This window comes from Hyla sarda, chromosome 2 (genome assembly GCF_029499605.1).
Source record: "Hyla sarda isolate aHylSar1 chromosome 2, aHylSar1.hap1, whole genome shotgun sequence".
NCBI classification, from domain to species: Eukaryota; Metazoa; Chordata; class Amphibia; order Anura; family Hylidae; genus Hyla; species Hyla sarda.
In genome coordinates, this window is record NC_079190.1 from 459,538,942 (window position 1) to 459,566,121 (window position 27,180).

The 27,180-nt window shown below is 43.7% G+C and overlaps 1 protein-coding gene across 5 annotated transcripts in view; it reads left to right on the top strand.

Annotated features, from left to right (window-relative positions):
- USP25 (ubiquitin specific peptidase 25) overlaps window positions 1-27,180 on the top strand; it is a 149,928-nt gene that overhangs the window by 31,653 nt on the left and 91,095 nt on the right. For 4 of the 5 annotated variants that reach the window (XM_056559404.1, XM_056559406.1, XM_056559408.1 and 1 more), the window contains exons 2-4: window positions 7,191-7,268; window positions 15,457-15,601; window positions 24,031-24,154. In XM_056559404.1, coding sequence (XP_056415379.1) covers window positions 7,191-7,268; window positions 15,457-15,601; window positions 24,031-24,154 — 347 coding nt within the window. The remainder of the gene's footprint in view (window positions 1-7,190; window positions 7,269-15,456; window positions 15,602-24,030; window positions 24,155-27,180) is intronic. The other variant, XM_056559405.1, reaches the window with a different exon arrangement.

The following is a 27,180-nucleotide window of genomic DNA, read 5'->3' on the forward strand; positions in this document are numbered from 1 at the left end:
GACGGGGATGGAGAGGGGTGACAGAAAGGCGGATAGGGGGTGGCCAAGGTGGACATGGATGACAGGAGGGTGACAAGTGGGTAAAAGAGGGGTGGACAGGAGTGACAGAGGGGTGGACTGAGGTGAATAGGGGGGGGTGGACATGTGTGACGGGGGCGTGAACAGGGTGTCAGAGGGGTGACTAGGGGGTGGACATGGTTGACAGAGGGGTAGACTGGGGGGGGGGGGGGGAATCAGAGGGTGCCCAGAGGGGGGGGGGGGGGGATGTGGGTGACAGGGGTGGCCAAAGTGGACATGGATGACAGGGGGGGGGGGGGATGGACATGGGAGAATGAACGAGGGGGGTTAAAAGGGGTGATGGGTGAATAGGGGTGTGGACATGGGTGACGGGGTAGATTGGGGGGTGAACATGGCTGGCAGGGGGGTGGACATGGGAGATGGGGGGGTAGAGAGGGTGTCAGAGGGGTGGACAGGGGTGACAGAGGGGTGGACTGAGGTGAATAGGTGGGGTGGACATGTGTGACGGGGGCGTGAACAGGGTGTCAGAGGGGTGACTAGGGGGTGGACATGGTTGACAGAGGGGTAGACTGGGGGGGGGGAATCAGAGGGTTGCCCAGAGGGGGGGGGGGGGATGTGGGTGACAGGGGTGGCCAAAGTGGACATGGATGACAGGGGGGGGATGGACATGGGAGATGGACAAGGGGGTTAAAAGGGGTGATGGCGTGAATAGGGGTGTGGACATGGGTGACGGGGTAGATTGGGGAGTGAACATGGCTGGCAGGGGGGTGGACATGGGAGATGGGGGTAGAGAGGGTGTCAGAGGGGGTGGACAGGGGTGATTAGGGGGTAAAAGAGGGGTGGACAGGGGTGACAAAGGGACAGAGGTGAATAGGGGTGGACATGGGTGACAGGGGTAGACTCGGTGGTCAGAGGGGTGGATGGGGGGGGGCATGGGTGACAGAGGGGTGGCCAAGGTGGACTTGGACAACAGTGGGGGGGGGGGTAAAAGAGGCATCACAAAGGGACAGGGTTGAATAGGGGGTGGACATGGGTGAAAGGGTAGAATGGGGCGTGGACAGGGGAGGTGAACATGGGTGACAGGGGCGGACACGGGGGTGGACAAGGCGGACATGGATGACAGGAGGGTGGAATGATGGGGAGGGGAATGGGTGACGGGGGGGGGGGGCGCGTAATAGAGGGGTGGAAAGGGTACAGTACCTTAAGCAAGCTGGCACGGGGCGCAGCTTGCAGTTCCACGGCATCTTCCCCTCTTCGGTGTAGCAGGGCACCATTTTCTGCTCACTGCGCCGCAGCAGGGAGGGGGACGCTGGGGACACCGAGAGATGCTGTGTGCGCAGTACACACACAGGCTTCCCTTTCCCCCCCCCCCACCCCCCCCCCCCCCCCCCCCCTGCGGCGCCGTGAGTCACAGGCGCGCAGGCTGTAGCGGGAAATTTCAAAAATTTTTAAATTCACAGCAAAATACCACGGCACCCCGGTGTCCCACGGCACCCTTCCCGGTTGGGAATCACTGATCTAGTAGATGCAGCAGATCATGGCTGACACACAAGATAGGAGCTTGTCTGTACCGTTTAATTCACCCCAATATCAGATCTTAGGGCGACCATTACTGCAGTGTTTGTTTACATACAACGGTGGAACGTGAACACAGGTTGATCAGAGGCAACTAATACAGTTTTATGGCTCAATGGGAAGTATTTGAGATCACATGGCGTCTGCAGTAATAAATTCCACTACACTTTGTTGCTCTCTTTACTGAGAATGTTCTTAATAGGTGTGTAAATCTGGAAGGAAACACTGGTCTGGAATGCCAAGGAGCACCAGGGCGAGAGCAAACATTCCACAGATCCGCCCTGTCATAGTAGTTTGTAAACAAGTAAAGTCTCATGATGGTAAATAGCTACCATTCCTTTATAAGAAGCCACGGCAGATTAATGAATTACAGGAGTGAGCACAGATGAGTCCTATCAGGCAGGAGAGGAGCACAGATGAGTCCTATCAGGCAGGAGGGAGCACAGAGGAGTGCCATCAGACAGGAGAGGAGCACAGAGGAGTGCTATCAGACAGGAGAGGAGCACAGAGGAGTGCTATCGGACAGGAGAGGAGCACAGAGGAGCGCTGGACTTTGTCCATTCCTGTGCTTCAGCTTGGGCAAAGCCATGATTTTATAAGCCATGCTGCCTGCTTCTCTGCCTGATAAGTGAAGATCGTAGCTGATCTCAGGAGTGAGATCCACTGCAATTTGTCCCTCTGTGCTGGTACTTCAACTCCCATCATGGGAGTTGTACAGGGTGGGCCAGTTATATGAATACACCTTAATAAAATGGGAATGGTTGGTGATATTAACTTCCTGTTTGTGGCACATTAGTATATGTGAGGAGGGAAACTTTTCAAGATGGGTGGTGACCATGGCGGCCATTTTGAAGTCGAACATTTTGAATCCAACTTTTGTTTTTTCATTAGGAAGAGGGTCATGTGACAAATCAAACTTATTGGGAATTTCACAAGAAAAACAATGATGTGCTTGATTTTAAAGTAACTTTATTCTTTCATGAGTTATTTACAAGTTTCTGACCACTTATAAAATGTGTTCAATGTGCTGTCCATTGTGTTGGATTGTCAATGCAACCCTCTTCTCCCACTCTTCACACACTGATAGCAACACCGCAGGAGAAATTCTAGCACAGGCTTCCAGTATCCGTAGTTTCAGGTGCTGCAGAATGGGCAAAACAAAAATTGGAACAGGACCCTCAGTTTACGCAGAAGATTTTGTTCAGTGATGAGGCAAACTTTTATGTGAATGGTGAAGTTAACAAACAAAACCACCGCTATTGGTCTGACACTAACCCACATCGGATAGATCCCTCCAAGACTGTTGGAACGCAAACATTGATGGTATGGTGTGGTATATGGGGTACAAAGATTGTGGGGCCATTCTTCATCAATGGAAACCTTAAGGCCACTGGATATGGGAAATTGCTACATGATGATGTGTTTCCCTCTTTATGCACTGAAGCTGGCACGTTCCCTGAGTTTTTCCAGCAAGATGGTGCCACCACCACATTATGGGTGTCAGGTCTGGGCATTCCTAGATGAACAGTTTCCTGGAAAGTTTCCGATGAACAATCCACTTTCCAGATACCAACGAAGCAGCAACAGCCTGACATTACCAGGGTGGGTTAGGACCATTGTTATTGGCCCTCACCAGCCTAAATAATGCCAGCCGGTTTCCACCTAGGCCCAGGAGTGCCATTTTTGACACTCCGTGATTGTTTGTACCGGCTCTTCCCAGCACGCCTGTGGCAATGGGTACCGGGGTAATCATTGGGGGTTATCGTTAGCTGGTTTTGGGGCTAACTCTAAGCCCTGGCTTAGTAATGAATTCCATCTATAAGATTGCTTCCACTACTAAGCCTGTAAAATAAATAAAAATAAAACACAACACATGTTTTATACATTTTTAATTCCAAAAACACTCCCTCACCAACCCTCGTTAACCATTTTATTAAAAGATAAATAAATAAATCGCTGGCCATCGACGTAGTCCCCGAATCCGCAGTAATCCACAGGATACACGGATCGGAAAAGAGAAAAAAAATGAAAAATGAGTTATTACAATTTGGGCCCTCTCCCCTGGGGAGGACACCCATAAAGCAGTGTCTTCCCAAAAAGTGAGCCTCCAGGTGTTGCATATCTACAACCCCCATCATTCCCAGACACTTTTGCTGGTGGAAAGAAAAAAATAACTCTTGACGTTCACACTGCTGTTGTGCTCTGACCCGTTTTGGGTCCGTTCGGCTCTTGAGCTTAGTTGAGCGAAGAAAAAAAAAAATGCACTTTATTTTTCTTCTCTCTGCTCAACTCCTGTCCTCCCGTTGGAGCTCCCTTCTTAATGGCCCTGTGAACGAGCCCTGATGCAGATACCGGCATCAGTTCAGATACAGGATATTTGCATGAGGACTAATCGTGCACATTACCCATATACCTGCTGCCAATCATCTGCACCACAGTGTCCTAATATTTTTCCTCGCACACAACAGGGCTTAACCAGAAACTCTTCCAGTGGCTCTGTCCACCCACCCACACGGCAAGGAAAGGACCAGGGACCACATAGGAAGACGACGTCACATCATATAGTCCACTCTAGGGGAATATAGGGATTTTAAACATATTAAGCTGGTTAAAAAGTTAGAGATTTTTTAAAACAAATAAATTTTTTGGTTGTGCCACACATTTTATGGTAAAATGAGTGATATCATTACAAAGGACTACTGGTTGCGCCAGTGAGTCTGTGGATGAAAATATAAAAGAGCTATGATTTTTAGAAGGAGCAAAAAACAAACATGCAAAAATAAAATGGGCTGTGTACTTAAGCGGTTAAACAGGCATAAGGGCTTATCACCTAAACATGAGTGTTTTTATTCATAGACCACAGAGAACCTGAAACGGTTAGACGATCTATTAAAAGGAAAATCAAGATGCAAACTAAATACAAAACTAAATACAAAATAACAGAAGTAACTGTATGCTGTCCAATATTTATACACTCATTCAGCTTCGGGAAGGAAGTGTTATAGGTGTCGTCATTGTGTATGTGTCCACGTTACCAAAACAAAGAGCCCCGTTCTGCTGAAGTGAAAACGAGAACAAACAAGGGATTACCGCTTCTCCATTCATGGGATACTGCAGGGGTGTGGTAATTTATTTTATTTTTTTTAATAAAAACTACCTATCCAAGGGACTAAAATGGAGCAAAATCTACTTGTCCCTCATGAAGATCCACTTGTCCTGGTACACAAAATAATTTTAAAGGTCTTTATTAGTTAATTTAAATTTTTGCGGTTTAGTTTTTTCCTCCTTTCCCTATAGTAACCATAACTCTTATTTTTCCATATACAGACCCATATGAGGAATTGTTTTTTGCGGGACCAATTGTACTTTGTATTATATGCTCCGAAACAAAGAAAATTTTATTTGTGAGTGGGATATTGCAAATTTTGGGGGTTTATTTTTTACACCATTCACCTTGTGGTCTTGTTACATGGTATTTTGATACTTTAGGTTGACCTGATTACAGCAGTACCACATTTATTTTGTTTCCGACATGTTTTACAAATGTAAAATTCAAAACTTAAAAAAAAAAGAAAAAAAAAATAAATATTACTGATCCCTATAACATTTTTCTTTTCACATACTGGGCTGTTATGAGGGCTAATTGGGCACTTAAAAGCCTTTTTGTTATTATGCAAATTAGGTTTATGTCATCACTGGAAAGAACTGTGGAGGTAAAAATGTATGCCCAGAATCATGATGACTGGTCTGATCTAGCAATGTGCTAACTTGCTCCTCTGTTTTCCTGCCGACAGGTCCAATTAGCAAGAGATTATAAGTAAGCACAAACTGTCTGCAAAAAAGAAAAAGCTTGTACTTAAACCTCTCTGGCTCCCCCGCAGCCTCACTTATTGCGGTGCCCACTCTCAGCCTCACACCTCACTTCCCTGTACTGTGGTCAACACGTAACATTGCTGCTTAGCTAATCACTCAGCTGGCAAGTGAAGCTAGAAGTAGCGATCAGAGGGGGTCTCAGCACTGACACCCCAACCAATCTTAGGGATATATTCACACGTACGGTATCCTGCGCATCTTTGGTGAAACTGCAGATTTCAGTGTAAACTAAATGACTTAAAGGGTAGCTCCCACCATCCTATTTTTTTTTTTTTTGCTAGCCCGTTATCTCCTCCCCCCCCGCCCCGCATACCCCGTTCCCTCATTACACTTGCAGTTACTGCAGCGGCGGCAACAAGGCGGCGGCGATGTGCGGGAGGAGTGGCCTCCCAGCCAGTGGCCGGGGAGCCTATGCGCTCGCTCCCGCCTGTCTGATTGACAGGCAGGGAGCGAGTGCAGCCTAACTGAAAAAGGACTGATTGCCACTCCAAAATCAGTCCTTTTTCAGTAGCCGGTTTTTAAATGTAAATTAAACCTTTTTAATGAAAAAAATAAATAAAAGTATATTAGAGATATGTTGTAGTACATAAGTACTACAACATATCACAAAATAAAGTTGGTGACAGTGCCCATTTAACGGAGAACTCCAGAATAGAAAAATCGTCCTCCATACTGCTGGCAGTAAAAAAAATAAAAAAATAAAAATAGATACATGCCTTCCTTTGCTCCCCCGGTACCTCCGGTAACCAACTCCGGTCTCTGCCGCGATCCTCTTCCTGGTTGCTGGTGGTCGGCGAGTCATACTGCACTCAGCCAATCTCCGGCCGCAGCGAAGTCCCGACTCGGCCGGCGATAGGCTGAGCGGCAGTGTGACTTTTTCGGCCCCAGCCGAAGGTGTCGGGACTTTCCTGCGGCCGATGATTGGCTGAGTGCAGTATGACTCGCCGACCACCGGCAACCAGGATGAGGATCGCGCCGGAGACCGGAGTGGGTTACCGGGGGAGCGAACAAAGGTAGTTTTGGCATCTGGTAGTTTTGGCAAGTGGCTTCCCAGGATTGTACATATGTGCTCTGCAGATCTTCTATAACAGAGCCCTATTATTTTAAAGCGGTATTCCAGTAAAAACTTTTTTTTTTATATATATATATATCAACTGGTTCCAGAAAGTTAAACAGATTTGTAAATTACTTCTATTAAAAAATCTTAATCCTTTCAGTACTTATGAGCTTCTGAAGTTAAGGTTGTTCTTTTCTGTCTAAGTGCTCTCTGATGACACCTGTCTCGGGAACCGCCCAGTTTAGAAGCAAATTCACATAGCAAACCTCTTCTAAACTGGGCGTTTCCCGAGACACGTGTCATCAGAGAGCACTTAGACAGAAAAGAACAACCTAAACTTCAGAAGCTCATAAGTACTGAAAGGATTAAGATTTTGTAATAGAAGTAATTTACAAATCTGTTTAACTTTCTGGAGCCAGAAAAAATTCTGGATAACCCCTTTAAAGTAACGTTTCTTTGGAAGCTTTTTTTTTTTTCTTTTTTATGCAAAACACACATTTAATACATGGAACCCTGACTGCATATAAAAATATTGCAGTTCTCCTACTGGCCACTTGAGGTCAGCACAGAAGACCCCAGTCTCACTTTCCAGCTGCTGTGCTGTCCAATTGTGATCCTATTTGCAGTGTCCGTATTAACATGTCTTCCTGATGTTTTTGTGTTCCAGCACCAGCAGACATTTATAAATCAGCTGAGGGAGATCACCGGGATTAATGATCTTCAAGTACTTCAGCAAGCACTTAAAGTGAGTATTACTGGTCCCAACACTCCACCTTTCAGCCTTTATAGGAGATTTACAAAGCTAAATGCACCAACAAATGACAGTGGAGAGCGCGGCGCGTGCGATATTTAATGTGCCCTCAATGCTTTACATCTCCGGCTTTGACAATTTTCAGAAGTTTCTAGCAGAAGAGCCTTGGCTACGAGATGTCATAAAAAGTTGCAGATTTGTTAACGGTGTGCGCTAGAAGTGGTGCAAGAAGAATAAAGTTATCGGTACTCGTGTGTTACGTTGTGATAAATATGGCGCAGTAATAAAGGGTTGGCTCGTGAAGATAGCCCTTTCCCATGTTCATTCTTAGGGCATATGGTTGTCATAGAGGGGGATCCTCTGCTCAGGCCGCCTTCTATAATTTACATTAAAGAACCACTCCGACTGACCTAGGCCTGCCATGCATTACATCAGTGGTCTCCAAACTGTGCCCCTCCAGCTGTTGCAAAACTACTAATCCCAGCATGCCCAGACAGCCAACGGTGTGTTACTTTTGGGGTGGCTTGCCATCTGAACTGAGGCTTTCACCTGAAGATGCAGACCAAGGTGGGGCTGAGCTACGATGCAGAGATTGTTGTTGGACCTGTGATGTGGGTGTATCTGGCAAAAATGGTGTTTTTGATTTATTTTATTTAAAAAAAAATTTAAGCTGGATCGGCACACTCCCCAATAACTTGCAAGGGACTTTACACAAAAGCCCAGACCCTTGCAGATGGGGAGATGGGGGTGGGTTAGAGTTTATTTGACTACCCTATATATACAGTTGACATGTATAAGTAGTATGTGTTAGGAGTCCAGTGTGTGGCCTTATCACTGATTTTATGAGCCTGCATACAAAAAATAACTTTCGGTCATTGAATAGAACAGCCCATTGAACCCCAAATTCAGTTTGAGCAAGATTTAAATGGGAAAAAAAAGATCCTGAATCTATTCCCACAAAAAAAAAATATATATATAGGTCCAGATTTATCAAAGAATGTCTACGGTAGAGCAATTTTCCCACGTTTATTTGGATGGTGGGTTTGACTAGTGTGCATCTTATTTATCAAGAAGGTGCAGCAGGATGATGAATTTTGCGCAGCTCTGCTGTGGTGGGAAAAGCTCTACCACATACACTTTATCTAGACGCTTGTGAGGGAGGGAAGTAGACACTTTCCCGGGTCCAGAATATGGAAGGTTAGGTGTTTTTACTTTCACAGAGCTGCTGGGACATTTTTTCTTTTATAAAATTAGATTGTGGTGTATGAGGGGTTAAAGCAGGGCATCGCCGTGATCAGTGATGTCTGGCATTAGAGATGGGTCCTGGTGGCAGATAGCTGCCAGGACCACCCAGCTATGACCTGCGCTCAGCTCCTAAGCACGTGTTCTAGAAGGGGGAGTGGGACGCTGTCGTCCACAAGGGGTTAAAGGTTGAATTGTGGAAGGTAGAAATTATTCTCACGCCTACTGGTAGGTGGTGTAGCTTTGCGCCTCAAAAGTACTTTTGTGCACAAAATAGGAACTTTTGATAAGTCGCAAATGATAAATACGTGACCACTGCATGGTCAAAAAGAAAAAGTTCTACGGGTAGGAAAAAAGAGTAAAACGGTCAATATCAAAAGACTCAAAGTCGCTACATATTCTGCTTGCGTCTGAACTGCGCCAAAACATAGACAACAAAAAATGCTCTAAAAGCAATGATAACTCTACCCCCCCATAATTGTGCTCCGGTGAGTACGGAATAGACTTCTTTTATAACTTGTCTATTCCATAACAGGTCTACTCTTTCCGTTGTGTTTTCGGTCACAGGACTTGCTGGAGGCTAGCTGGCCCTTGGTGTAGGTCATATGGGGCGGTGTGGACTGTGAGTGGAATTCATAGTAATATTTGTGTAATGAGGGAGGAGGTCAGGGCAGATCCTGCAACTTGGCAGCAACGCATTAAATATGCAGTGAACAATGCAGGGTGTGGAGGGACCGTAGGATAAATGGAGATTTACATCTCCGTCTCCCAGGAATGAAGGTAAATGTGTTGTCAGCTGCTTAGGTTTTCCTGAAATTATAGTGAGGATTTTCCTCCATACATTATAGACTATAGGGCAGTGTTTCCAGTGTGCTTCCAGCTATTGCAAAACTACTACTCCCAGCATGCCTGGACATCCAAAGGACTGTGCATGTGTAAGGCTGGGTTCACACCACGTTTGTGCAATACAGTTCCCGTATACGTTTTCAATGTGAAAACTGTACAGAACCGTATTGAAAACCATATGATTTGACTTTACATTGAAAACCGTATGCCAAAAGATGCATCTGGTTGTGTCTGTTTTGCATCTTGTACGGTTTTGTCCATTTTTTTTTTTTATCACGTACCAAAAACCATTGGTCCGGGTGAAAAACAGTTTGTAAACCGTATTGTTTTTTTTTTGTTTTTTTTTTTACATGCAAGTCAATGGGAACCATGCAGAAGTGTATGTGTACGGTTCCATCTGTTTTTTTTGACACCGAAAGTTTTTTTTTCTTGGAATTTCAATCAAACAAGTGAAACTTTATTCATAATGGAGTGAAAAGTTAAAAACGTATACGTTTTTATTTTTTTTTCCTCTTAAAAACAGATGCAACCGGACATCATTTTTTAAAACCGTTTACAGGGTTAAAATTTGTATACACGTTTTGATACAGTTTAGTCCGGTTTTGAGGAATCCGTTTTTCATCAAAAACCTGATACGGAAACTGTATTGCAAAAAACGTGATGTGAACTGAGCCTAATACAAAAGCTGCAGGGGAGAACATTATACAGTAATTTTTGTAGTCGCCGTTTGGTACCCTTTATAACCTGTAACTGCAGGGGGTTTAATTGTAGTGCATGTATGGTCATTGCTCCAAGATTTTCTTGGAGCAATTCTTATTTTTTTTATATCAAACTTAGGAATGAGATGTCTGCAGCACACATCATCAGTCCAACGCAACTTTATTGTCAGCAAATACAGCGCACAGGCACGGCCTGCTGCAGACATCTCATTCCTAAGTTTGTTTTATTGGATCTTCTGCTATTGGTCTGAGCCGTGCACCGCCTTGGTCTAGGAGCCATATTCCGTGAGTCCGTCAACTCCCTGCTATATCTGGGTACGGTAGTCCCGGCATACCTTCCATTTGTAGTTTTTATATCAATCAGTGCAGTGGATCGAATATGGGCTGTGATATGCTGTAATATCATTGTATTGTTGTAAGACATATGATCTTCTGCTGTCCTACACTTGTAGGTAGCATTTTTCTTGACCCAGATGTTGTTTTTGCCTGTTCTTTAGTCAGTGGTTTTAAACTGGGGTGCCATGAGAACGCACCAGGCGTGCTGCAGCATTCCACTGGTGTAGATTTGGATGCACTAGGACACCTTTGGCGTAACATCACTACAGACATCCTATCCTAACCTGTCTGCTTTAAGGTATCTAGGCCGCAGGCATGACCCAGCCTGCAGTCACTAGAGGCCAGGAGTGTTACTTCCTCTAAGATGTGCCCAATGAGTGACATCATGGTGCTTGTCCCCAAGATAGAACACACTCCTCTTCAGTGGGGTCCTGTGTGGAGGGGGTAAACTACCTCAAGGGTGTCCTTCCTACAGGGAGACTACCTTAAAGGGGTACTCCGGTGGAAAACAGTTTTTTTTTTTTTTTTTTTTTTTTATCAACTGGTGCCAGAAAGTTAAACAGATTTGGAAATTACTTCTATTCAAAAAATCTTAATCCTTCCAGTACTTATTAGTTGCTTAATACTACAGAGGAAATCAGCAGAGAGCACTGTGCTTGTGATGTCAGCAGAGAACACTATCTTCCAAAAACAAAATAATTTCCTCTGTAGTATTCAGCAGCTAATAAGTACTGGAAAGATTAAGATTTTTTTAATAGATGTTATTTACAAATCTGTTTAACTTTCTGGCACCAGTTGATAAAAAAAAAAAAAGTTTTCCACCGGAGTACCCCTTTAACTTGCGAGGGATCTTGGGCAGTCTGGGTCTGAACTTTTATGTAATTGGGGGTCCTTTCATCCCCCTTCTTGGGCCACTCAAGGTTTTCAGACCAGCCCAGGTCAGCACAGGTGCTGAAGAGAGCTTGTCGCTTGGCTTTATCCCCTTAAGGACTGAGCCCTTTTTCGCAATTCTGACCACCGTCACTTTAAGCGTTAATAACTCTTAAACACTCACCGGAGTACCCCTTTAAGTGGCATCCTACTTACAGCAAAGGGGGGGGGGGGGGTACTACCAAAAGGGGTCCTACCTATGGGGGTGGGGGCAAACTACCTTTAAAAAGGGGTACTACTTACAGGAAAGGCAAACTATCTTTTCCAAGGGGTTGCGTAAGGTGAAAAACGTTGGGACACACTAGCCTTCTAGCTTTGAGTTTAGCATATACTTTCCTCTGTACAATGATCATTCTTTTATGTTTTTAGTGCAGAGGTGCTTCATTCACTGTCATGTGTGCTGAGATAATGCTGTGTCAATATTGACTCCTTAGAACTGTAGTAATTACATCTGTGTATTTGTATTTTACTTCCTACGATGTAGTGTTTTCGCTTTGTTTTTTCTCTTTGTGTATTTTATTTTACTGTCTTACCTGCAGGAAGAGAGTTACAAGCGTTGGTGAGTTAACTGTTTTTATACCACCCAATCATTGGCATAGTACAGTTACACTAAAATATACAAATAGACAACCAACACAATAAAGGTCTATTTTAGGGTAACACTATTTAATAACCAGAAAAAGAAACTAGAAGGTGAAAAGGCATATATTCCAAAGAACAAAAAAGAATAATTGTAAAATTATTAACAGAAACCTTCTTATGTAACACAAAGTCGCTGCAGAAATTATGTAAGTGGGCCAACAAATAAAAAAAACATATTACCATTAAAGGGGTACTCTGGCCCTAATACATCTTATCCCCTGTCCAAAGAATAGATAAGATGTATGATCGCTGGGGACCCCTGCAATCTCATTCCGCACCCAGCTGGAGGCTCAGAGTGTGAATCGTGACGACCACGGGGCCAGAGTGTCGTGACATCACGACTCCACCCCCGTGTGACGTCACGCCCCACCCCCTCAATGCAAGTCTATGGGAGGGGGCGTAACGGCCACACTTGGAACCTCCAGCATTGCAGAGAGCTCACAAAGGTGGGTGCGTGATCATACATCTTATCCCCTATCCTTTGGAAAGGGGATAAGATGTATAAGGGCCGGAGTACCCCTTTTAAAGGGCAATCCACCTTATCACCAAGGTGATTTCAGTACATACCTGGCAGACAATAATGGACATGATTAGGAAGGATCTGTGCTTGTTTTGGTGCTAAATGGTATGTTGTGAGATTACCATAATGCTGTTGCTATCTTTTTGTGAATTGGTGATTTCCTGTTGGTGTTCCCTTCCTCCAACTACAAATCCCATAATTACTTGTAAGTGTGATGTCACTTTTCTCCCTCTCACACATCAGCCACCCACCCACTGAAGCGCACCTGTGATCTTTTAATGCAATAGACCAGTGTTTTCTGACCAGGGTGCCTCCAGCTGTTGCAAAACTAGAATTCACTGGAGAATGATCTCCCTCCTACCCAGCAGTTGCTCCACCCCTTGAAGCAAAGTCTGATCACCTGACTATTGATGTAATGTCTTGGGCCGCACTGCAACCTGTGAAAACTTGAGATGACATTTGTTTGCTATTAAAAATAAATATTGAAACCCCCATGAAACACAGGTACAGACACTATATTATGAACTACACTAACTCTGTAGCATAATCAAATAATTTATTAAATCAAAGCATTTACACCAGGTTTTCTTTATATGGTCAGATAGTGACTCCGATCGGCTCATTTTTGCACTTTAGCCGGTTTTGTAGCCAAACTGAAAACTGTGGTATGCCGCTGTTTTCTGTCCGGCAACAAACCCGAATATGGTGCAAAAATGTTATTTTAGCTGTATGTGTATAAATTTCTGGGTGTTTATAAGTTGATGGCTGGCGTCCATTTTTCCTTCTAGAATGAGGGGACATTGGACAGGTAACACAATAACCTGCACAAGTGGTTATTATGCCATTGAGGAGATATGTGGGAAAATTTGGCATTGACCCCCAGCAATCAGTCTACTCATAGGGCAGAATTCCCGCTTGCGGAATTCCACTTGTGAAATTCCCCTTCAAATCAAAGCCCACAGACTTCTATGGGATTCTGCACTTCCATACACACTTCTATATTTCCGCTTGTGGAATACCGCAAGCGGGAATTCAGAAATGTGAATGGGAGTGCGGAATCCCATAGAAGTCTATGGGCTTTAATTTGAGGCAGAATTTTGCAAGCGGAAATTCTGCCATGTGAATAGACCCTTATCACCTATTCTAGGGATAGCTTTTAGCGTTGGCATCACACTTTTATTTATAAATGACTTACTGCGTTTCCCCCATAGTATATAAATTGGCATATTCAGTATGTGCCGATTACCTCTTCGATGTGTAGCAGTGATGTAACCCCAAAACATCTTGGAAATGGGACCTTAGAACTATAATCTTCACATCCATGTGGTCAAAAACTGCAGTTTCAAATCTGCAGCAGTTCGTGTGTGTGAATAGACCCTAAAGGGGATGTTCATGGCAACAGGGAATAAAGCTTTTTACTATGTAGACTTTAAAAGGTACTTCCTATAGTCCTCATGGGTTTTCAAAATCTCTACTTGCTGTCATTTAGTGAAAAGCTTCAATGCTCACTTTTGCGAATGGAAAAAAAAAACTCTGTGCTGGTCATGTGATCCACGCACAGGTCCTTGTTACATGGCATGTCTTTGATAACTGGACTATAAGGGTACATTCATACTACCTAAATTCTGCCCAGAATTACATTGTGCAATTTCCCTAGCATGAAAGTACCCTTAGGCTATTTTCACACGGCCGAACATTCCGCAAATGACGTGCGCCGGCAGAACATGCTTGTGCTAGGACTGCTCTGTAATGCGCAGTCTCCATAAACTGCAATGCATTTCTGAGATAATTCCACCAAATGACTTGACATTAGAGATGAGCGAACTTACAGTAAATTCGATTCGTCACGAACTTCTCGGCTCGGCAGTTGATGACTTTTCCTGCGTAAATTAGTTCAGCTTTCAGGTGCTCCCGTTGGCTGGAAAAGGTGGATACAGTCCTAGGAGACTCTTTCCTAGGACTGTATCCACCTTTTCCAGCCCACCAGAGCACCGGAAAGCTTTACTAATTTATGCAGGAAAAGTCAGCAAACGCCGAGCCGAGAAGTTCGTGACGAATCGAATTTACTGTAAGTTCGTTCATCTCTACTTGACATGTCAATTCCAACGGCAGAGGCCGGAATCGGAATTTCCGGGGCCGATGTTTCTGCTGCAGAAATGTCACCGTGTGCATGGTGCAGCAGAATCCAATAGTAAACAATGTGACCCTGCTGCAGTGGAATTTCTCCTCCAGATTCTGCTTGGAAATTCCATTGTATGAACATGGCCTTGTAGTCCAGTTATTCGGGACAATTGGCGTCATTCTATTCTCTAAAGTTAAGTTCCAGGACCTTTCTCCGGCAGAATAGAATTCCATAATTCCTTTGGAAAGTTTTGCTATGGAACTTCCAACGTGTGAACAGAGCAGGAGAATCCCATTGAAACCAATGGAAAAAGTGCTGCAAGCGGAATCTGCCTGGAATAATAAGCCATCGCCAGTGTGGACATCACATGACCAGCACCAATTTAGAAGTGTTACTGAATGTCTTGTTGCTGAATACTTATCAGACCTGTTGATCAGTCATTGAGATGTTGTACGTAATTTTCGTTGTAGGGCAATGTGCCCCAACCAGTGTGACTCCAGCTGTTGCAAAACTGCAACGCCCAGCATGCTGGGAGTTGTAGTTTTGCAGCAGCTGCAGACACTTTAATTGGGAATCACTTGTAGCGTGCTACCTGCTCTTTTTCTTAAACTCTTTGCCGAGTGTCTATTACTATTGTGTGAATTTTTTATTGCAGAATAGATGATGAACCTGACTCAATATATTATGCTGTATAAATAAACCTAAAGTACATCTAAAAAAAGGAATTGTGTGGGAGTTGCGCACATGTACAGGTTTTTATTTTATTTTTTTCTCTAGCCTTTTGATTTCATTGAAATAATGCGATTCCCTTTTTTTATTTTCCAGGATAGTAATGGAAATCTGGAGTTAGCTGTCGCATTTCTCACGGCAAACAATGCCAAGCTCCCTCAGCCAGAAGAAGCAAGCTACTACCAGACAGCGATCCCCAACAATGACCGATACATCAGCGTGGGCAGCCAGGCCGACACAAGTAGGTGTTATTCACTTTTACTTGTTTTTCTACAGCAGACATGTCAGATGTTATGGTGTTGTAGCTGGGATCTTGCACCTTAGAGACAACTTTCCTACAGCCATATTTCTATTAATGTACAGTAGGTATCAATGATTGACCAAGTGCTAATATAAGCTCTGTATCCTGAGTAACCGTATGTCTACTGTCTCTGACCCTGAAAATAAGGCCTTGTACCTACTGTGCAATTGCTCAGCCATAATCATTCTCAAGTTACATAACATTGTAAAAAATAGGGTCCCTTCAAATTTGCTGTAAACCAAACAACCTTAAAGAAGCGGTGTGTGTACTTGAGGAATTTCAGATACAGTTTATTGTTAATTGGGTGGCTTAATTTTAAACAATGTTTGCATGTGTTAGGCTGGGTTCACATCATGTTTTTCCCTATACGGGACCGCATACGGCTGGGGGGAGCTAAAAACTTGCGCTCCCGTATCCCTGCTGTATGCGGTCCCGTATGTAATTCATTTCAATGAGCCTACCGGAGTGAACCGATTGGGTAATTTTTTTTCTGCGTATGCGGTTTTCTACCATGTACTCAACCACTGTTTTAGGTCCGGTAGAAAACCGCATACGGGAAAAAACGGCTCATTGAAATTATTTACATACAGGACCGCATACGGCAGGGATACGGGAGCGCAAGTTTTTAGCTCACCCCCCAGCCGTATGCGGTCCCGTTTAGGGAAAAACATGATGATGTGAACCCAACCTTAGATAGGTATGAGATAGCTAAGTAGGTAGACGTATGAGGTAGATGGATAGGTAGGTATGAGATGGGCAGCTAGGTGTGGGGTAGATGGGTAGCTAGGTATGAGGTAATGGGTATGATATGTGATAAAGGGGTAGGTAGGTATGATATGATACATAGGTAGGTAGGTGGATATAAGATGTAGGTAGGTAGGTAGATGGACGAAAGAAATTCAGCAACACTCTGGTTCAGATGAATTGTTGTTAGGCTTTATTCATCAAGAGAAATGTGTCGGGGGTCACGTAACTAGTTAGGATGGAGGAATCTCGTTTGTAATATGCATGGCTGTTCTTAGTGGGTGGAGCGATTTGTCTGGTTAATTCAGATAACAAACAAGACTCCTTCATGTTAACTAGTTAGTTTTATGAATAAAGCTTAACACCAATTCATCTGAACCAGAGTGTTGCTGAATTTCTTTGGTCTACTTGGGAGTCCTGACCCGGCTGTACCAGCTTGTACAATATGTTTGTGGAGTTCGGTTCTCCTCGAAGATTGTAGATAGAGAGATAGATAATGTTCAGAGAAGGTGAGTACACTTGTGATTACATTGTGTTACTGACACATGCATCGATATCCATAAGTTACAGTCTAGAGCTGCATTATCTAATTTATTGGTTGTTGTTAGAAACTATTGACATCTCTGACAACTTACAGCACATTGCCACATGATTAACCCCTTTTTAAATCAACTGGTGCCAGAAAGTTAAACAGATTTGTAAATTACTTCTATTAAAAATGTTTTATTCCTTCCTGTACTTATTAGCTGCTGAATACTACAGCGGAAATTCTTTTCTTTTTGGAACACAGAGCTGTCTGCTGATATCACGAGCACAGTGCTCTCTGCTGACATCTCTGTCCATTTTATAAACTGTCCAGAACAGCATATGTTTGCTATGGGGATTTCCTTTTTCTCTGGACAGTTCCTAAAAATGGACAGAGATGTCAGCAGAGAGCACTGTGCTTGTGATTCAGCAGAGAGCTCTGTGTTTCAAACGGAAAAGAATTTCCACTGTAGTATTCAGCAGCTAATCAGTACAGGAAGGATTAAGATTTTTGAATAGAAGTAATTTACAAATCTGTTTAACTTTCTGGCACCAGTTGATTTAAAAAAAAAAAAAAAAAAAAAAAGTTTTCCACCGGAGTACCCCTTTAACCCCTTAAGGACGCAGGACGTAAATGTACGTCCTGGTGTGGTGGTACTTAACGCACCAGGACGTACATTTACGTCCTGTGCATAACTGCGGGCATCGTAGCGATGCCCGTGTCATGCGCTGCTGATCCCGGCTGCTGATCGCAGCCAGGGACCCGCCGGCAATGGCCGACACCCGCGATCTCGCGGGCGTCCGCCATTAACCCCTCAGGTGCCGGGATCAATACAGATCCCGGCATCTGCGGCAGTGTGCGATTTGAATGAATGATCGGATCGCCCGCAGCGCTGCTGCGGGGATCCGATCATTCAGAACGCCGCACGGAGGTCCCCTCACCTTCCTCCGTCCGGCTCACGGCGTCTCCTGCTCTGGTCTGAGATCGAGCAGACCAGAGCAGAAGATCGCCGATAACACTGATCTGTTCTATACATAAATCAGATCAGTATTAGCAATCATGGTGTTGCTATGAATAGTCCCCTATGGGGACTATTCAAGTGTAAAAAAAAAAAATTTTTTTTAAATGTAAAAGTAAAAAAAAAAGTAAAAAATCCCCTCCCCAATAAAAAAGTAAAACGTCCATTTTTTCATATTTTACCCCCAAAAAGCGTAAAAAATAAATTTTATAGACATATTTGGTATCGCCCCATGCGTAAATGTCCGAACTATTAGAATAAAATGTTAATGATCCCGTACAGTGAACGGCGTGAACGAAAAAAAAAAGTCCAAAATTGCTACTTTTTTTATACATTTTATTTAAAAAAAAATTATAAAAAATGTATTAAAAGTTTTTTATATGCAAATGTGGTATCAAAAAAAAGTACAGATCATGGCGCAAAAAATGAGCCCCCATACTGCCGCTTATACGGAAAAATAAAAAAGTTAGAGGTCATCAAAATAAAGGGATTACAAACGTACTAATTTGGTTAAAAAGTTTGTGATTTTTTTTAAACGCAACAGTAATAGAAAAGTATGTAATAATGGGTATCATTTTAATCGTATTGTCCCTCAGAATAAAGAACACACATCATTTTTAACATAAATTTTACGGCGTGAAAACGAAACCTTCCAAAATTAGCAAAATTGCGTTTTTCGTTTTAATTTCCCCACAAAAATAGTGTTTTTTGGTTGCGCCATACATTTTATGATATAATGAGTGATGTCATTACAAAGGACAACTGGTCGTGCAAAAAACAAGCCCTCATACTAGTCTGTGGATGAAAATATAAAAGTTATGATTTTTAGAAGGCGAGGAGGAAAAAATGAAAACGTAAAAATTTAATTGTCTGAGTCCTTAAGGCCAAAATGGGCTGAGTCCTTAAGGGGTTAACGAACCAGGATGTACATATATGTCCTGTACGTGAAGCGAGCACAGGAGCAGCCAGAGACGTGCCGGTAATGGCTGACATCAGCGATTTCTCTGCTGTCGGCCATTAACCCCTCAGATGCTGTGATCCATAATTGATCCTGGCTTCTGCAGCAATGCAGGGCTTCTAGCAGACCAGAGAAAGATTGCCAATTTTACTGCTCTATGCATAGCATTGAACAGTATTCGCAATCCTATGATCGCTATAAAAAGTCTCCTGTGGGGGACATAAAAAGTATAAAATAAATGTTAAACAAAAAAGTTTCAAAATTGTGAATAAGCCCCTCCCCCAATGTAAATTTTATTTGCCCCTTTTCTCCAATTTTCCACAAAGTAAAAATAATAAAATTAATATTAAACATATTTGGTATTGGCACTTGAGTAAATGTCTGTTAATGATCCCGTACAGCGTAAACGAATAAAAAGTCCAAGATTGCTGCTCTTTTGTCAAATCACATTCCCCAAAAAATTATTAATAAGTGATTTAAAAAAGTGATTTAAAAAAATATACACAATAAAATTTAAAGATCGCATGATAAAATTCAGCATTTTGCGCAGAAAAATTACCCCATTGACTTCAATGGGCTACCACAGCTGAATTACGCAAAAATGTAACACTTATTTTTGCAGAATGCTGAATTTTTGCTGCGGAATATCCACTGCGAAAATTCAGCTGTGTAAATGAAACTGTGGCATTCCATTGACTTAAACCCCTTAAGGACTCAGCCCATTTGGGACTTAAGGACTCAACTCTTTTATATTTTCATCCACAGACTAGTATGAGGGCTTGTTTATTACGCGACCAGTTGTTCTTTGTAATAACATCACTCATTTTACCATAAAATGTATGGCGCAACCAAACAAATACTATTTGTGTGGGGAAATTGATAAGAAAACCGCAATTTTGCTAATTTTGGAAGGTTTCTTTTTCATGCTGTACACTTAACGGTAAAATAGACCTGTTTTCTTTATTCTGTGGGTCAATACGATTAAAATGATACCCGTGATTACATACTTTTCTATTATTATAGTACTTAAAAAAAATCGCAAACATTTTAACCAAATAGGTGCGTTTAAAATCGCTCTATTTTGCTAACCTATAACTTTTTCATTTTTCCGTATAAGCGGCGGTATGAGGGCTCATTTTATGCGCCGTGATCTGTAATTTTTTTTAAAGCACATTTGCATATATAAAACTTTTAATACATTTTTTTATACATTTTATTTGGAATAAAAAGCAGCAGTTTTGGACTCTTTTTATTTTTTTTTTATTTTTTTTTACGTTCACGCCGTTTACCGAACGGGATAATTAACATTCTATTTTAATAGTTGGGATATTTACGCACGTGGCGATACCAAACATGTTTATTAAAACATTTTTTTGGGGGGGGGGGGGTAAAATGGGGAAAAACTGACAATTTACATTTTTATTGGGGGAGGGGATTTTTCTTTTTTTTTTTTTTTTTTACTTTTATGTTTTAACTTTTTTTTTTCTTTTTACACTTTATAGCAATCATTCAATTGCTAATACTGTTCAGTGCTATGCATAGGGCATAGCACTGATCAGTGTTATCGGTGATCTTCTGCTCTGGTCTGCTTGGACCAGAACAGAAGACCAGTGGAAGGCAGGTGAGGGGACCTCCGTCTGCCGTTGTGGATGATCGGATCTCAACGGCAACGCTGCAGGCGATCCGATCATCCATTTTAGTGACCGTACTCCCGCAGATGACGTGAAGTATTTATCACGGCATCTGAGGGGTTAATGGCGGACAGCCACGCGATCGCGGATGTCTGCTATTACTGACTGTTCCCTGGCTGCTATCGGCAGCAGGGACCTGCTGCTCATGACCCCAGCATCGCTCCGATGCTCGCGGTTATGTATATGGCGTAAATGTACGTCCTGGTGCGTTAAGTACCAGCTCACCAGGACTTTGTCGTTAAGGGGCTAAATACATGCAGAATTTCCATGTGGATTTCAATGTGGAAATTCTGCTGTGTGAACAAAGCCTGATGGCTCTTAGAAGGCAAAAAAGAATAAATGAAAATTCAAAAATTAAAATGAGCTCGATCAGCTGCATGCCCGGCCACAAGAAGGATCACTGAATGGTTTGTGTGGCCACTTAAAATCATCAACATTGGCTGCAATGTGCTGCAAATGGCAATGATTTAATTAATAGATTTAATCAGACGATGAATGAGTGCTTTTAACAGCTGGAGGCACACTGGTTGGGAAACACTGATCTGTTCAATTTATCCAAAAAATATATAAATTTTTCAGGATTGGACACTTCTGGATGTATTTATGCCTTGCTGGAGTGTTTTGGTCAATAACCTCTGCAGATACATTAATTCTGTCTGTATTGACTATCACTCAGCTTTCCTAGGATCAGATTGGACAGCAGGGATGGCTGAAAGGGGCGGCATTTGTTCGCTGTAGATGACTATATTTTAGGGGAAGTTATTTAGTTCCTGTTATCTCTTGGCCATGCCACCGGTTTATGAGAAGTCACTTGTTCGTGCTCCTTATGTCCCTCATTAGACTCTAAATACGACACTTCATCAGGCTTTATCTGAGATGTTTACTGCTCTGAGACTCGGGAACCTTCTGAGTATGAGATAATGTGTCAGCTGGACAGTACATGCCGCTCATGTACAAGCACACAAGATGCCGTATCACTGACGTCTGCCTTAACCCCAGGTTTAACAGGCTGCGGCATGCATTCACTAACATGTAACTATGCCAGTCGGGCCACGCTGTTTTGTCATTACTAACCAGTTATGCCACCGCGAGCCGCTACTTGTTCCTGGGACACATACATCATCATTACCACACTTAGGTGGCACACTTGTTAACATTGCTTTAGGCCCAACCTGTCATTATGGCCGTGTTTCCCAACCAGGGTGCTGGGAGTTGAATTTTAGCCACAGCTGTAGGCACCCTGGTTGGAAAACACTGCATTATGGTGTCCTCTTTTGTCAAGATTTAAAGGTTTCTCTTATTTCTGCAATGAGACAATTCTTTTGCCTTCAAAATTGCCGTCTGGTGATTTTCGCTGCAAGGAGATTGCAGTTAGGGATCGACCGATTATCGGTATGGCCGATATTATCGGCCGATAATCACGATTTTCGGCATTATCGGTATTGGCAATTACCTTGCCAATAAGCCGATAATGCCCCGCGACCGCCCCACCGCACCGCGTCGCACCCCCCACCGTAGTGCTGGGCGGTGTACCGGTATGGATTTTTGCCCATACCGCTATACCGGTCGGGCCCCTCCCCCACCCTCAGAGTCAATAAACACAATTAAACTTATCCGTAATTGGGGTGGTCCGGGCCATCCATCCTTCCTGTAGTGTCCGGCGGCATTCCGGGTGGAGGGTGAACCGGTCCGGGCTGTCCTTCTCCGGGGGTCATCTTCTCCACTCCGGGCAGGCTCCGGCCTAGTACGCTGCATAGACGCCGCTACACCGTGACATCAGGTGCGTCGCTGCGCACGGGCGTCACTGCGCAGCGGCGTCTATGCTGTGTTACTAGGCCGGAGCCTGCCTGGAGTGGAGAAGAGCACCCCCGGAGAAGGACAGCCCGGACCGGTTCACCCTCCACCTGGAATGCCACCGGACACTACAGGAAGGATGGATGGCCCGGACCACCCTGACAGGTAGGGGGAGAGAAGCGGGTGGTGGCGGCGGCGGCCTATGACACCGCAAAAGCCACTGCAGTGCATTGATTTAAAGCGCCCACTTTAAATCAATGATCTGCAGCAGTGTCGCGGGGGGATAAATAGCCGATAACTTTTACCGATATTCCGGTATAAGTTATCGGCTATCGGCCCTGACCTCCACCGATTATCGGTATCGGCCCTAAAAAAAAACCGATATCGGTCCATCCCTAATTGCAGTATTCCATGTTGACAGTTTAGATGAATGTTGATCTATATAATGATGAACTGTTTTTTGTTTTGGAAAAGCGTAATCCACTGTTTGTACACTGCTCTTGAAAATAGAGGGGGGGATCCCAAGTGGGGGACCAACCTCTTTAATGTAAAATTGCCCTACTTGAGTATAGTGTGATATTTGGTTTCCGAGCATTTATACCAGTGGTCTCCACTTGTTTCCATCTTGAAGTCCCCAATACAGACCTAAAGTTGTGAGCAATTGCATCCAATCTAGGCAGTCTTTAACTAGTCAAAAATCTGAAGAAAATAGAACAGCCAGTCACTCACCAAATAGTTATTTCTTCTGGCTTTATTTCATGCCGATAATACTCACATACATGGGGGATACAAAAGGGAAGAGCAGGGGGGTACAGTGGCAACAAGCTCCGTTTCGCACACTTAAGTGCTTCGTCCGGCCATATGGCCAGACCCCTGCATCTTATCCCCTACCCCTTTAAACTTGAATATTTTTTATTTCAGCACAACCTAACAAAATGTGAAGGGGAAAAAAAAAAAGCCTGAAGACTTTTCACATGCATAGTAGGGATATAAGGCAGGGGAATCCGACTAAAGGAAGCTTGTTTAGGATCCAGATGTAATTTATGCCACATGGTTCTAACATGTGAAAGGTGTGACATGACTCTGACCAGCTAGATGGCTTTCCTGCATCTGAACCGAACAAATTCCAGGGGCCCCCTGCGATCTCTCTGTATGGGGGCCAGGCTCTCCGGCCATATAGCGGGTGTCGACCACCGCACGAAGCGGCGGCCGACACGCCCCCTCAATACATCGCTATGGCAGAGCCGGAGATTGCCGAAAGCAGCGCTCCGGCTCTGCAATAGAGTTGTATTGAGGGGGCGTGTCGGCCGTCGCTTAGTGTGGGGGTCGACACGCCCCTTTCCCGTGGACTGCCGGGGCCCCATACAGGAGATCGTGGGGGGCCCCAGCGGTCGGAACCCCCGCGATCTGCAACTTATCCCCTATCCTTAGGATAGGAGATAAGTTGTTCACCACTGGATATCTCCTTTAATTCCCTAAAATGATACTGCAGCCCAGTGCCTAAATGACAACAGTACTGCAATTTCCCCTGATAGAATAAGCTTTTATTTTTTTCATGAAATGCTTACGGTGACCTTCATATTATATTCTGTAACTCTGTGTTATATGTCTTGAACTAAGTGTTGCATCTACTTGCAGATGTGATAGACCTAACCGGGGATGATAAGGATGATCTACAGAGAGCCATCGCCTTGAGTCTGGAGGAGTCAAACAGGACGTTCAGAGAGACTGGAATTACTGATGAAGAACAAGCCATCAGCAGGTCTGTGAATAGTCCAGGTCCACATTATTGACATCACACTCCTGTACTCCGCTGGTGATCTGGATAAACAGCCACTTACAGGTCACCTGTGTTTGTATAAATTAGGATGAGAGGTATAATTTGGCCAAATGAGAAAAGCTACATTAATGAATACACAGACAAGCTGGTACGAAGACAATAATGTGCTGATCTGTTTATTGAAAATGGCTACCCACCTTTTATACACAAGATATACGGCATAGATTATATTGTTTTAAAATACATACACAGCATTTTCTCACACGATCACAAGAAAACATCCCCCAGCCCCCATAATCATTAGAGACTGTCCCAGATTCAAAAGAAAATAATTGACTCCTCTTTCAAGGTTGGTCTACCTCCCCTCCCACATACAAATATATCTCATGGTTCTGTTTAGTAGGCAGAGTTACCCAGTTCTTATAGACTGGGTATATACTTAGTGTACGTCACAGGTCATACAATTATACATACCTCTTAACCAGAGGACACCGGCAGCTATCTCAGCCCTTGGCTAATCTCCAAGAAACTCCTCAACTACTGTTATCAGCTTGGTCATTCCTTCCTGAGAACTCATATAAAATACAAACTAAAACTTCTCTGCCTTTCTCAAATTCAGCTTATTTTCTAACAAATGTAATTTCCATAACACAGGTTGTTAGCATTACCTCCAGAACAGCAAACGTTTAGGGCTCATTTACACTAAGGAATCTCTGCCCTGAGATATTCTGGGCAGAGATCCCATCCATAGCAGGTGATGGCAAAACAATCCCCCGCTAGGAAGGCTCTGAAATGCACCATCTCAATAAATGCATTTTCGGGGCGCATTCCGCTAATAGAATGAATATGTTCGTTCTTCCGTCAGAATCTGGGCTACGCAATTCCTGTGGCAGAATGTCCACCGCACAAATTCCGAATGGTGCAGCCAGAAGGCTGTTTCACCATATTTTCGAATACTGTTTAGAGGAAGAGTAATGCAGTTGCCCATAGCAACTGATTGGATCCCTTCTCTTATTTTTAAAAAGGCCTCTGAAAAATGAAAGAAGCTATTGGCAATCTTGCTATTAGCAACTACACCAGTCTTCCTCTACGCAGGTTCAGATAAATCTCTCCCGCTGTGTGTTTCCATCAGTTTTGGTGATTCTGCTCCTATGATGGAGCAGAATAAAGGAAATGCATAACACAAGTGTAAATGAGCCCCTGTATCTCGCTCCCAGCATCATGCAATTTCACAGCATACCTAAGTGAATGGGGTATTGTTGTGACTCTCAAGTGACTACAATCACCACCAGAAATTCATGGCCACATGCAGGTCACAACGCCACCACTTTTGCTAAGGTTAGCTGCAAAACTGCACGATTGTGGGAGAGCGACTCTGAGATCTTTGGCTATACCACTTCTGTTGTGGCCAAAGTTTCTGTGTATCCCTAACTTTTATGAAATTAGCAAATCTTGTGGCACTTATTCGTAAAAATTTAAAATTCAGCGCCAAACTGCCCGTCCAGGGTGCCGTTCTCCCTGTTCCTCACCATAAATAACTGTGGGATAGGCAACAAAGCTTCCAGCTCCATCTTTACAGCACCCGACTCCAGTGCAAGACACAATGGAATGTGATTCTATGGCACTGGGTCTTGCCCTGGAGACAGTGGAAAGTGTTACCTCCTATCACATAGTTTTATACGGTGAAGAGTGGCGCCCTTTTTAACCATCAAATTTAAAGTTAATGTGCAACACAAAAAGAGAAACACAGCCGCACATCCACCATTTGTAATTTAATCTACTTGCTTCTCAGCATAACTTCAAAAACTAATAGGTTGTTAGTATACATTTTGATCAACAAGTACAAGCCCACTCTCCACGTCAAGGCCACCTTGTTAGAGTGGGTCCCTAACCTGATACTGGCGTAGCGCCCAGTGGTGACCACTGCCTCCGAGACCCAATGCCCAACGGGGGAGCGGCCAGGCAGTCCCACTGCTGCCCGACCAAGCCCATGGCTCTGGGCCACTCCACCCCACAGACAAAGCATCACAGACACAATGGCCGCCACAGAGAACCACACCAGTATGAAACCTACCATGTGCTCCCTGCCAGAGGGCTGGGAGAATGGTAGGAGGAAACCTGCTAATTAAAAATGCCTGGGACAAATGGGTGGAGTGGAGTGCTGGCCATGGAAGAAGGGAGAGACTACAATTGTGCAACACAAAAAGAGAAGCACAGCTGCACATCCACCATTTATAATTTGGTGGATGTGCAGCTGTGTTTCCCTTTTTGTGTTGCACATTTATAGTCTCTCGCTTCTTCCATTGCCAGCACTCCGCTCCACCCATTTGGCCCAGGTGGCGTTTTTAATTAGCAGGAAACTGCATAAGGGTTTCCTCCTACCATTCTCCCAGCCCTCTGGCACATGGTAGGTTTCAAACTGGTGTGGTTCTCTGTGGCGGCCATTGTTCGTGATGCTTTGTGGGGTGGAGTAAAAAGATGGAGCAGAGCGATGATGCAGCCCGTCAGTCAAGCCGAGGGGTGTAGCTATCGGCCGCAGACACAGGACTAGGTGAGTGGAGTTCCCCGCCCAGGGGACTACTTACAGTTGCGGCGGGGAGCATCTCCTCACCATTGCTGGGGGCAGAAGTGTCTACCAAGCGTTATATAGGGTAAAATCTGATGATTGGTTCCCTCAATTTAGGATTTTATATATTATTAGATAAGATTCAAGCTAAAATGTAATTGTAAACGTAAACACTGTGTAACATGGTATGTCCTAAAAAATTGATAACAGGCTTCCTAATAACTATTTACATAGATTATATTTCTGCCAGGTCTGACATTTCTGCATATTTTCCGTTGATGGGACTTTTTTGAGACTTTCCAATAAAAGTCTGAGTTGATAAATTCCTGACCACTGCATTTTAAGCACTATTGTAGACCACTATACTATTTCTGCGGAGAAGGGCTCTAAAGCAGAAGTCTCCTTAAAGTCTCAACTAAAAAGACTGACTCGGGGGGAGATT